Source organism: Miniopterus schreibersii (genome assembly GCF_964146895.1).
Source record: "Miniopterus schreibersii genome assembly, chromosome: 9".
NCBI classification, from domain to species: Eukaryota; Metazoa; Chordata; class Mammalia; order Chiroptera; family Miniopteridae; genus Miniopterus; species Miniopterus schreibersii.
The window spans coordinates 13,047,899-13,060,541 of NC_138118.1; the positions used below are offsets into that span (position 1 = coordinate 13,047,899).

A 12,643-nucleotide genomic window follows, 5' to 3' on the forward strand; every position below is an offset into this window, starting at 1 on the left:
TACTTTTCTAGCAGAATAGCATACAACATTAATTCTCTTTACATAAAGACTAATGAAAAGAAGCCTGCAATGCATCACAACCAGAATATATTTAATAAGATGAGGCTGAACAACGAAACTTTTAGATAAAGTTACAGAAATGGTGTCTTGTCTCAGAGTAGCATTTATATACTAATGACTTGGAATAGGTTCTTTCATTGGCGGGGAGGGGGAGAATATGCATGTTAGAGAAGGAAGAATCATGGATCTTTATGGCTATGTTTCAACTTTCTATAAGAAAAACAAATTCTTATATCTTTAGCATAAGATGCCTTGTAGTAATGGTTCATAAAGAGTGTTTTTGTTTTCACTTGTTTGTTTTTTTTTAAAAGTATTGCACTGCTTTTGTTTGCTTTTTATTGATTTTTTAGAGAGAGAGGAAGGGAGAGGGATAGACAGAAACATTGATGAGAGAGAAACATCATCGATCGGCGGCCTCCTGCACAGCCCCTCCTGGGGGTGGAGCCCGAAACCCAGGCATGTGCCCTGCCGGGGAATCGATCAGGTGACCTCTTGGTTCCTGGGTTGATGCTCAACCACTGAGTGGCACCAGCTGGGCAGTTATAAAGCATTTGATAGCACAAAGCCACCACAGAAGAGCTCAAAATTATCAATCAGTCACTTGGAATCCCATCCAAGAATTTAATCTTTGATCTCCAAAAAGTGGTTCACTACCTGAAGGAAAGGAGGTGGGGGTCGGGGTGGGCAGTAAAGGGTAAAGGGGTCAAATATATGGTAAAGGAATAAGATCTGACTTTGGGTGGTAAACATAATACAAAATTCAGATGATGTATTATAGAACTAAACATCTGAAACCTCTTTCATTTTATTAACCAATGTCACCCAATAAGTTTAATTTTTAAAAAAATTTTTAATTGTTCACCCCAAATATTTGACAATTTTATCTTAAAGAGTTTAGGCCCAAAATTTCAGATTTGCACATTTTATAAAATGAGATGATGTTATACGCAGCTTGTTTGTTCACTTGCTAGTGTCCAAGGTACGCTGCCTACAAAAGCCTTTAAAATATTGACAAAAAAAACAAAACTGAGAAAAGAAAAACCCTCCTGCTGACTCATTCCTCAGAAACATTTATTATTTCCAGGGGCGGTATGCTCAATTTCTACCTCCACTCTTGCGACTGCCGCTGGTGATTTCTGCAAGGGGCTTGGGAGCAGAAGAGGTCACAGTCCTTTGAAAGACGCATTGCTTTTAAGGGCACTGTTAATGAGATCTGCAGGAAGGGTACTGATCTGTGTCCTTAGTTTTATTTCCGATATATACTACAGTCATGTTATTTCCCTATGAAAGTTCAGTGTATTCATCTAGGGACTCGCAGCACTGGAGCAAATAGCGAACTGGAATTCTGGAGTGTTCATTGGTAAGGAGGCAAAAGGTCTTCAAGGAAATCCAGGCACCAGGCAAAGAAAGAAGAAAAGTTCAGTTCCCAGCTTCTCTGGATCACACTGTGCATAATCAAAAACTATGGAAGTTGAGGAAAAAAACAAGAATAAATAAACGTGTGTATTCATATACACACATGTGCACGTAATAGCAGTTACTGGCACTACCCTACTAAGCTCTAACCATAACCTCATCTAATGCCAGCAACCCTATAAAACACGTGTTATTTTCCTCAGATGGCAGAGCTGACATTCAAAGTCAGGTCTGGTCGACTCCAAAATCCATGCTTATCACAACATGTGCCCTGAAATAGTCTGTGGCAGGGGAGGGAAGAAGGGTGGTTTCTTCAACAATTGTACTCTTGAATGAAGTTCATAAGGGAATTAATTTTTGAAAAGTTTTAAAGTATAATTAAAATTAATGTTATTTAGGTACAAAAGATATAAAGATGAAAATAGAATGCATTACTTCTTTTTAATTTAAAGGATGTGAAGAATTCTATACTAAGTAAGCTATGCTCTACGGTGCCCTCAGCTCTCAGATCAAATTACATGCCAATCCCTGCCTTGACCATTTCTGGTGTATGTAGAGAGCTGGGGGTAGGAGCAGAGACCTGTGTAGAGTGAATCCTGGATTTTCTAGGAAAGCCTCCATTTCAAATACCTTGTCCCACAATCAGATGACATTAGTCTATTGTGCCCTAAACTCTGGCTTGGCAGACATGATCTCCAGTGTATGATAGTCAAGGAAGAGTTTGGATCAGAGTACAATTTCAATTTTTCCCTTATGAAACAAGACTTGTGAAATCCAAATACTATAAGTTGTTTTAAATAGATACAGTAATTCCTGAGACTGATTTGCCTATTGACAAATATCACCCCATATTAAAAGAGGGAACATGATACAAGAAGGACCATGGACTTGCATTCAACTTCAAGATCAGCCACTTGCTCTGTGACCTTTACTTAATTACTTAATCTCTGAGTCCCCATTTCCCTAAGTGTAAGTTTTGAGTCCTAATAAGTAGCTCATAAAGCTGTAGTGAAACTTAAATGAGATAATATGTACAAATTGCCTTGAATTCTGCTTAGTACTTAGTAAATATCCAATAATTGCTTCACTCTTTCAATTGCGTATGGACAAAATGCTTTGAAACTTCACAGCTATGTCACAATCCAGCTGAATTATACCTATTCAAGCTGTTTTCATCATCTGAGTTTGTATGGACCATAGTATCCCACGTTTGAGAATTAACATCAAAAGAAGATAATTACTCACCTCCCACCCTAGAAAAGGTACAATAGCTATTGAGAACACAAACTGCATCCCATCTACCTTGGCTGGTTGTCCACAGTGAGGTTCTCTCCCCTCTGATAGCTGCTGTCGGCCACCTGGGTTGTAGACCTTTTCACAATCTGCTGGAGCTCCTGCTCCAAGCGTTCTTTGATGGCCTTAACTGTCTCTGGGGTCTTCTTCAGTTTGGCTAGCCCCTTGATGAGGATGCCCATAAAAAGAACACTGTTCTCCTCTGGATCCAATTCCAAATCCTCCTTGATGTCCTGTAGATTTATCTCCCTCGCTGTAAAAAATAGACACAGATTCCATTACAAAAGTCAAAAACAGAATGAACCTAATAAATGAGATCACTGCTTTGATTATTCCCTTGAAGAAGTCAGAGAAACCCTGGTCAGTGTGGCTCGGGTGGTGGGGCGTCGTCCTGTGCACTGAAAGGTTGCTGGTTCGATTCCTGGTCAGGGCACATGCTCAGGTTGTGGGCTCGATCCCCGGTAGGAGGCAGGAGGCAGCGGATGGAAGTTTGGTTATTGCATCGGTTTCTTTCTCTGCCTCCCCCTTCCTCTCTCTCTCTCTAAAAATCAATTTAAAAATAAAAATAAATTAATTAAATTAAAGATTTATAGTTGTAATCAAATTATTTACATAGTAACTATCTAAGATCACAAAATAACAGCACATTCTTCGAACTATGCCCATTGGTTAGAAATAAGAGATATAAACAACTAAAAGCAAGGAAGCAAATTTCCATGGGAAGTTTCCATAGACTACTTGTTCCAGAACAAGTCAGTTTGTGACATTTATTAAGCACTCACTGTTTAGAAAATGCCATTCTTGCCATAAGAATTCTAAAGAGACAGACCGTAGTCTCAAATTCCACTTTATTAGTTAGAAGAGATAAGTAGCTTGATATAAAGACATTTACAAATACATGTAGAAGAGGTAAATAAGATAAAATTATAACAAATGATAAAAGAGATGAAGAAAAATAAAGCAAAAACAATGCATACAAGTGAGACAAAACTTTGAGGAAAAGATAATGAAGAGTATTTCATAAATACAAAAAACACCCAATTTTTCTTTAAACATATGTCTACCATAACATTATTATCTACTGAAGTCTCGTCTTGCTAATACATGGACGTTTCCTGAGAACTGTGTATGTCAATAGTCTCTGTAGATCCTTAGACAACAGCTTTCATCCAAACTGCCAGGTTTTGAAATGGAAGGAGCAGTCTAGAACAGTGTGCTCAACCCTGTGAGAACTTGGGAAGAGGGTGGGACTGGAATCTGAGACTTCTGTTATTTACTAAAATCCACAGGCCCTTCCCTCAAACTAATGCACACATACACAGCACTTCTAAGATTTCAGAGCCGTCACAACTGCAAAAAGCAGCACAAGTTGAAAACTTCTGGCCTAAAAATAATTCTCTCATTTTACAAGTGGCTGGATTAAGACAGACAAAGCAACAGTGAGTGCAAGGTTAAATATGGGCCCTATTAGTTAAGTTTTCCCCATCCTCCCCTCGCCTCCACTCCCCAAACACCTGGAACGTGTTTAAAACGTGACATTCTGAAAGAATGTGCACATTCATCTTTAGCAGATCCAAGCTCAGCTGTACAACAAGCGCCGTCTGGGCGGTTCAGCACCTCTGGAATGCGCTGGAATCTGTCTACTTGGTTCCCCAAATGAAAATGTCCCAGTGTGTGGTGTGTCCTTATAACCACACACTTAGAAAGCATGCACTTTCTAAAACCTCTACCCCGGATGACATGCAGGCTCTTCTCCTCAGTCCTGTTTTTTGCTCCCAACTTATAAAATGCCCTTAAGTATGAACCAAAGCTATGTAATGACATAATTACTTATATAAGCTTCATCTAAAGTAAGTCCTCTGTGTATTTACCGGTGATGCCGTTGTCGTACTTAGGTTCACTGGACTCTTGAAGCCCACAGAGAGAGAGAACATAAACAACCAAATTCATATGGTTTTCTTTAGAGCACAGAGGCACCTGATGGCCTGGTGCTTAAATTAAAATCTAATACTTGTAAACTGGAAGTAGACCCATGAAGCCTTACACCTCTAAAGATCACACGCCAATCAATTTTGATGGCAAATCAAAAAAGTCACTGATATTTCAAAAAGTGGCATTTCAAGAATACACATTTTAGCTGCCAGTTTTGTTTTATGCATAAAGAACTAGACACCTTCAGGCGACAAAATGACTCCATCCTGTAAGACCAACCCCAAAAGCAAGAAAAGTACTTAGCAGCTGAGGGGCCATCTAAATTCAACCTGTTAGAGGGGAAAATGAAGCAAAAAGATAAGCAGAACTTCAGGCAGGAGAAAAGCAATAGAAATTTAGCTGGGCCAGGCGGGCGTGGCTCAGTTGTTGAGCGTCGACCTAGGATCCAGGCAATCGGGGTTCGATTCTCGGTCAGGGCACATGCCCAGGTTGCGGGCTTGATCAATGACTCTCTCATCATTGATGTTTCTGTCTCTCTCTCTCCTTCTCCTTTCCTCTCTCTGAAATCAATAAAGATATATTTAAAAAAAAAAAAAAAGACAGAAATTTAGCTGGGACAAAATGATCTTCACAAAACAGGGCAAATAAGTCACAAAGGGGACCATGCAAAGGGCCACCTGCAGCAAGAGTGATCGGTGATGAGATAAATGAAGTTTAAATCAATAAGCCCCTAGATTACGTGGCATATAGCTACTTATATGCACACCAATATGATAGATAGCCTATTAGAAATAACAAATATGCAAAGTATGCATAATAAAATGCCACAGCCCCAAATGGCACATTTGTTTGGAACCTTATCTATCTGTTTGTCTCCTGAAATCTCCTAGAGCATAAACACAGAACAGATCCATATTAATTAACTTATATTATCTATTTTACTTGCATCAGCTGAAAATTAAAAGGCAATTTAAAAGGATAATATAATCAACTATGAAGACTAGTCTAATAATCACAGGGTTAATAATCACAAAAACCCTGTGATGTCAGGTAGTTATTGGTGCTTTATAGAAAAAGCCTTGTACAAAAGTAATTTAGCTGAAATTCAGTAAGGCCTCACACCACAATTAGGACAAAATGTAGCGATTTCCAAACTACTAAACCCCCCAGATCATTCCCTGGTATCTATATTGCTATAATATGTACTCATATGTGGGTTTTAGAACACCTTAAAAAATCGAAGTACTTTACTCCCTTTCCCAATTTCTTAACTTTGATATTTCTGCTTTGAGTATCTTCCTTTTTTCTTTGAGTATCTTAAGTGAGGATTTCTTGAACCTGGTTTTTAGACTTTCACTGATAGAACAGTGCTAAATATTAAAAGGCTTTCATGTCCCTTAACCACTTATTTCTACTAAAATCCTATTGACCCCAACTGTTTCTTATTAGACAGAGAGGCAGACAGGCATGCATATGTACCTATACATCCACATCTAAGTGGGCGTAAATCATGCCAGTGGTTGAAGTTAAGCATGGAATCCTGAAGGAGATTTAACTAAGACACTTTAGGACTCAGGAAATATTTAACTAGAGGATACCTACGTTCCTTTCAAGCTCTACAATTCCATGATTCTAATAACTACAGTGTAAACCTATACATCTCTGATTACTAGGCCTATAGCTGATTATGTATGCCTATATTATAGATAGCCCATTTTAAAAACGGATGAACAAGGTGAATGATCCATTTATGCAGGTAAATATTTTATAAAAGAAAACTACTTCTTTGTTTCCCAGTGAATACAGAAAGCGATCTAGACCAGTCCATGGCTGCTTTCTTTTTTTTCTTTTTTAAAATATGTCTTTGATTTCAGAGAGAAGAAAGGAGAGGGAGAGAGAGATAGAACATCAATGATGACAAAGCCGTCATTGATCGGCTGCCTCCTGCACGCTCCCAACTGGGAAGAGCCCACAACCCAGGCATGTGCCCTGACCAGGAATCAAACTGTGATCTCCTGGATTCTAAGGTGACGCTCCACTGCTGAGCCTTGCCCAGCCAGGCTGCTTTCTTCTTCATAGTAAACTTGGGAAGAAAAGATTGGTAACATATGCCATACTTATATACATCTGTCATCAAATTGCAGGAGGCAAGGGCTCTGGTAAAACACTAATTTTTATTGAATATGCTATATTCATTTATCATTTCTACTTACATGTGTTAAATAAGGTATAAAAAATAATAGTAATGTTTACTATAGAAATTGCTGGTGGATGTCATTCCTTACATTATACACAGTACCCAAGTTATATAACATATAACATATATGTTTTTGGCCTACATAATTTGCATGTATTCAAGAACATTATCACTACACAAGAGAATCGTCTGCCACTATTGAACAGAATTCAATATAAAAAGGAGCCTTCAAAAAATCACCAACCCTAATTAAACCACTAACGTATCAGGATTACATATCCACCACACTGTCCCCACAGATGGGAACCTAGACTCAGAATACAGACAATATTCTCAAGCAGAAAATAATAAGAAAGTAACACCAAAATAATTCTTGTGCTTCTGATCAAAATGTTACAATAAATTCATACTTTAGATATACAATCTACTTAAAAAAACACTATTGGATATAAAATATAAATTAAGAAATTAAAAAACATAGCCTGGCTCAAAATTGAGAGTAATATCTGTGTAGACAAGAAACGCAAACGAGCGCAGCTGGCATGGCTGAGCGGCTAAGCATCGACCTAGGATCCAGGAGATTGAGGTTCAATTCCTAGTTTCAGGCTCCATCCCCAGTGGGGGGCCTGCAGGAGGCAGCCAGTCAATGACTCTCTCATCATTTATGTTTCTTTCCTTCTCTCTCCCTCTCCCTTCCTCTCTCTGAAATCAATAAAGACATATTTTTTAAAATAAGAAGAAATGCAAACAATGAGTGCAGCCAGAGTGTGTGTCCAATGAGCTCTGGGTAGAAAAGCAGACCAAGCAGGTGGGATTTGGCCCACTAGGGTTACAGAGACCTAGGCTCACTGGCCAGGTGACTTGAGGAAATTCTTCCAGGGCTGTAAGCACAGGACCAAATCAAGCTCTAGACCTAGACTGGGAGGTTGCTGGCCTCACCAATACTTATCCTCCAATCTTGTCCCAATGGAGGCACTTGGTCAACTATGTATCTTAAATATCATTCATTTCACCGTGAAAAAATTACATAACATCTTTTATTCTCATTAATATACCCACTGGTGCAGACTCAGAGAGCAAGATCTGATGCACCGGTTGCCTCTGGAGTATAGAATCTTGATTAGGATCTTTCAAATGTTAACTAACTACCCCAGGGGTAGTTACTTCAAAACTGTTAACCAAGCACCCCTAGGGTACAAATGAAATTACTTTAAGGAAAACTACAGACAATATACCTTCCCACTCCTGAAAGGAGGCTGCCAAAAGCTACTGCCAACTGCTACTTGGGGCTTCCATTTACCTGAGCAGGGAGTGTTTTCAGCCTGGGCACAGGGATGGTTTTGATTCTGAGGTGGAGGTGAACCCCACATTGCCCTGAGTTTTGAAAGCACAGTGAATGTGCGCTGGTCCTTCCATGAGTAAAAGTGGACTAAGGGTTTAATGATGGTTTATTTGCCTCGGGGAAGGCAGAGTGGAAAGTTCTATTAGAATAAAAACAGACAAGGCTAACAATCTGTTGAATTAGTTTCCCTTGGGAAAAAGCTTAACGTGCATCGCCCCATTTAGAGCAAGGAGGGTGTACATTGAAGGTCAGAAAAGCAGCTGAAGGAAAGAATCTACTAAAAATGTATGAGGGACACAGGATAAGAGAATGGACAAGGAAAAGATGAATACATTGATAGTTTATATTAGTATTCATAAAATGTTAACAGACTGCATGTGTTTGTATTAATATGCTTTTGTAAGTTCAATTGCCCAGGAAGAGAGCATGACGTAGTAGAAAGAACAAAAGTCTGGCGTCATACATGTTAAATTTGACTATCATCTCTACCACTTTCTAGCTGTGTGATCTCTCAAGTCATTAAATCGTGCTGGACCTCAATTTCTTCATCTGGAAAGTGGCGAGAACATTACCTACAGAATTATGTATGTTAAATACAATGTGACATGAAAACATAGAAACAAACTCCCAAAATAAAAAATGCAATTTTAAAACTTCTAGCTTTAGAAACTCTCAGGCTGCTGAAGATAATGGTGGCTGCATAGGTCCCCATTTCCCAATATTTCTTCCAAAAACAATAAAAAACAACAAAAAGAACAAAAGTCCCTGAAAATCGTGCCCTCAGGTTAACCTGAAGACAGAAATTGCTCGAAATTCAAAACAACTATAAATAAAAATAAGAAAAGAACCGCCTAATCCCAGAAAGTGATCTCCCAAGCTCCTGCCCCACTCCTGCTCAAGGCTTTGTTACAAGCAAAGGCAGACTGTGAAAAACTGTGATGAAGAGACAAGAAGGGAGTTAGTGATGAACCAAAGACTGATCTAAAACTATCAGTAGAAAGACAAAGTCCACCCCAGGTTTCAAAATTCTAAAAAGTATCCAAGCAGATCAGAGCATAAACTACAGAGAAGGAACTTAAAAGCAGACACAATTTGAAGAAGCAGTGTTTGAGACACATAGTTTCTGGGAAAGAAATAAGACAAAAAGAGAGAAATGCCCTTTGGCTATTGGATGGTGAAGAGAGAAAGAAGCATAAAGGAAAAATTCAGGACCCTACATAACATGAGCATCAAAACTCCGTCAACAAACCACCTTCCGCCACCATCAAAAACAAAAAGTCCACTGAAGTATCTGGATTTTGCTCTACTGACAGAAGAGGGAGCCAATGAGCCAGAATTTCTATAAAACACCCTGATACCATAAAAATGAACAGAAAAAAATGAAGAGATTCATGTACAGGTATATAGAAAAAAATCAGGAAATCCAACACATATCAACAGAGGTAAAGTCTCTGTAATAAAACAACCATGAAGCATAAGAAAACTAAATGACAACACTCCAGATGAAATTAATATACTCAAATAAGAATTTGAGGATAGGAAAAGCCACCTTGAGTCAAAAATGCAAAAAATAAGGACAGATATGGACAAATAAAGAAAGGTATGAAAAGAAAACTGACTAAACTCAGGAAAATATAAAAGGGGGGGGAAAACAAATTATCTCATACATGAAGAATAAATTATAAAATACCCACAGGAAAATAAATTTGAACGAATATTTTATAAAGGGTATTGAGGAAATGCAGAGAACCAAAATAGAGAATAAAAGGGGATATAAAGAAAAAAAAACCAAAGAGAAAGTAGTAGAAATGGAAGACAGGCAAGGAAAAATGTAACATATTAGATAAAAAACAGACGGAACAAAACTAAATACTTAAAATTATAAACCAAGAAAAGCTGCCAAAAATTTTTAATCTACAAAATGAAAGAGCCCACTGGGTATCAGGGAAAATTAACCCCAAAATATCAACTCCAAGACATTTCCTAATAAAACTATTCAATTCCTAAGTTTAAAAGGCCTCAAGGCTCATAGGATCAAATAACTTACAAGGGCAAAAAAATTAAATTGGCATCAGAATTTTCATAAAACACATGAAGGGAGACGACAACAACAACAGCATTTTACAAAAACATTGAGTAAGTAAAAGTGTAAAGCAAGGAATTTATACCCACTCAAGAGGCGGTTTAAGTGTAAAGGCTGTAGAAGGGAAAGTATTTTTCAACGGAAGGAACTGGGCAGCCATGACCCTTCGTGAGGAATCTTTTAGATGATGGACTTCATCCAACAAAGAGACAATTGAGAAAATTTCAGCAAAAAGACAAATGAGCATTAAAATATGTAAAGGTAGATTTAAGACAAAAACAAAAGTGGGGATGTGGATAAAAGATAACTATACAAAAGTAGTATGTTGTGAAAAAGTAAAAATAATGCAAGTAACAATTGGCAGAATAGAGAGGAAGAGAAAAAGAGAATAAGTGTACTGTTTGTTATCAAAACAACAGATGGGAATTAAAGGGTACCAACAGAAAGAGAAATCTGAGAGTAAAAGGCTAAAGAGAAAAAGGGGCTAAAAGCATTTCTCAAAGGTTTTTAAATACATTAAAGACAACCTCTAGGGGAAAAACCACCTTCCTAAACAACAAAAAATTCTGCATAAAGAGCAAAGAATTAATATTTCAGAAACAGCAAATATAACATAATACACATTTATAAAATACTATGATAGAGTTGAGACAAATGCATCAGTCATATCAATATATGTATGTCAATGGATTCAACTCACCTATTAAAAGGATTTTCAATTTGACTCACAAAGCAAGATCCAACTACATGCTATACACATATCTAAACCAAACTAATTTAGAAAGTCTAGAAATATAGAATGAACAAAGCATGCCAGTCAAAAAGCATTAACCATGACAAAGAAGGGCATTTAATACCAAAAGCCACAATTTACGATAAAGCTGTAACATTTATGACTATATACCAAATAAAACAGCAGCCAAATTTGGGGGGGGGGGGGGGAATACGGTGATGTAGAGACACTAAGGAAAAACACACTAATAACAGAAAACTTTAAAACATCACAAAAAAATAAAAGACAGAGGAGTTAAACAATATTAATTAAATAAAGTAGATCTATCGCTATATATCAAATTCTATACCTAGTAACAGAGAATGAACCTTTGTCTAAAGCACCCATGGGACAGTCACAAAAACTGATCATATATTAAGTTACAATAAAATGTCAGTAAGTTCTGTAAAGTAGAAATATTACAAACAACACTATCTAAATTCAATGCAATACAACTAGAAAGTATTAAGAAAAACAGAACACAAAAGACCATCTCATGTTTAAATCTAAAATTTTTCTATTAAAAACACTTGAGTAATCATCCAAATGCAGGCTGAAATAAGGCAATTTTTTAAATGATAATGAAAACACTACATATTAATATCTATGGGATGCATTTAAAGTGTTGATGAGAGAAAAATTCGTATCATTAAACACTTATCAGTAAAAATGAAAGAATTAAACATGATTTCAATTGCTAGCTCAGAAAAACAACAACAAAAGAAAGCACAAAGGATAAAGTAAAGATAAAGGCAGATAATGATGAGGTACAGAACAGAAAAACAATAGACCTACTCAGTAAATCAAAATCCTGGTAATTCCTTGGGGGCAAAAACCTCACACTACAGACAAACTGCTAGCTACTTTGATCTAGACAAAAAGGAAGACACCACAAATAAAAAGGAAATGACGAAAAGAAAACAAAAGAAAATTTCAAAACCGTAAGAAAATACTTTATAAACCTCTAGACAGAAAATTGAAAAACTAAGTAAAATGAGTCATTTCCTAGGAAACTATGGAGTATTAAAACTGATCCTACTAGAAACAGAATGCTTAAAGAGAAAAATTCACATATAAGAATTAGAAAAAATTATTAGGAATAAAACAGAAAAACAGAAAAAGAGTACCAGATCCAAGTGGTTTCACAGGTCAATTCCCAAACCTTCAAACACCCAATAGATAGTCCCAATGCTGTATAAATTGTTCCAGAGAATTGAAAAGGAAGAACAACTTCATAATTTCTTTTATGAAGCAAATTATTACATTGAAACCAAAATCTGATAAGATTTAGAGTACAGGCCAATATCACTTATGAACATCTATGCAAAAATCCTAAATAAAATATTAGAAACAAAATTCAACACCACATTGAGAAAATACACCAAGATCAAGAGGGTTTCTTCTAGGAATGAAAAACTGATTCAATATTAGGAAATCTATTTATATATTAATAGCCTTAAAGGTGAAATAGGAAGAAATGGGTAAAAGACAATGCACAAAAGAGATATATAAAAAGGATTTTAAATATAAGAAAAATTGTTCAAACTG

At 36.9% G+C, this 12,643-nt stretch overlaps 1 protein-coding gene across 1 annotated transcript in view; it reads right to left on the reverse strand.

Annotated features, from left to right (window-relative positions):
* EXOC4 (exocyst complex component 4) overlaps positions 1-12,643 on the reverse strand; it is a 643,225-nt gene that overhangs the window by 563,838 nt on the left and 66,744 nt on the right. Inside the window, exon 6 of the mRNA XM_081147994.1 lies at positions 2,779-3,022. Coding sequence (XP_081004120.1) covers positions 2,779-3,022 — 244 coding nt within the window. The remainder of the gene's footprint in view (positions 1-2,778; positions 3,023-12,643) is intronic.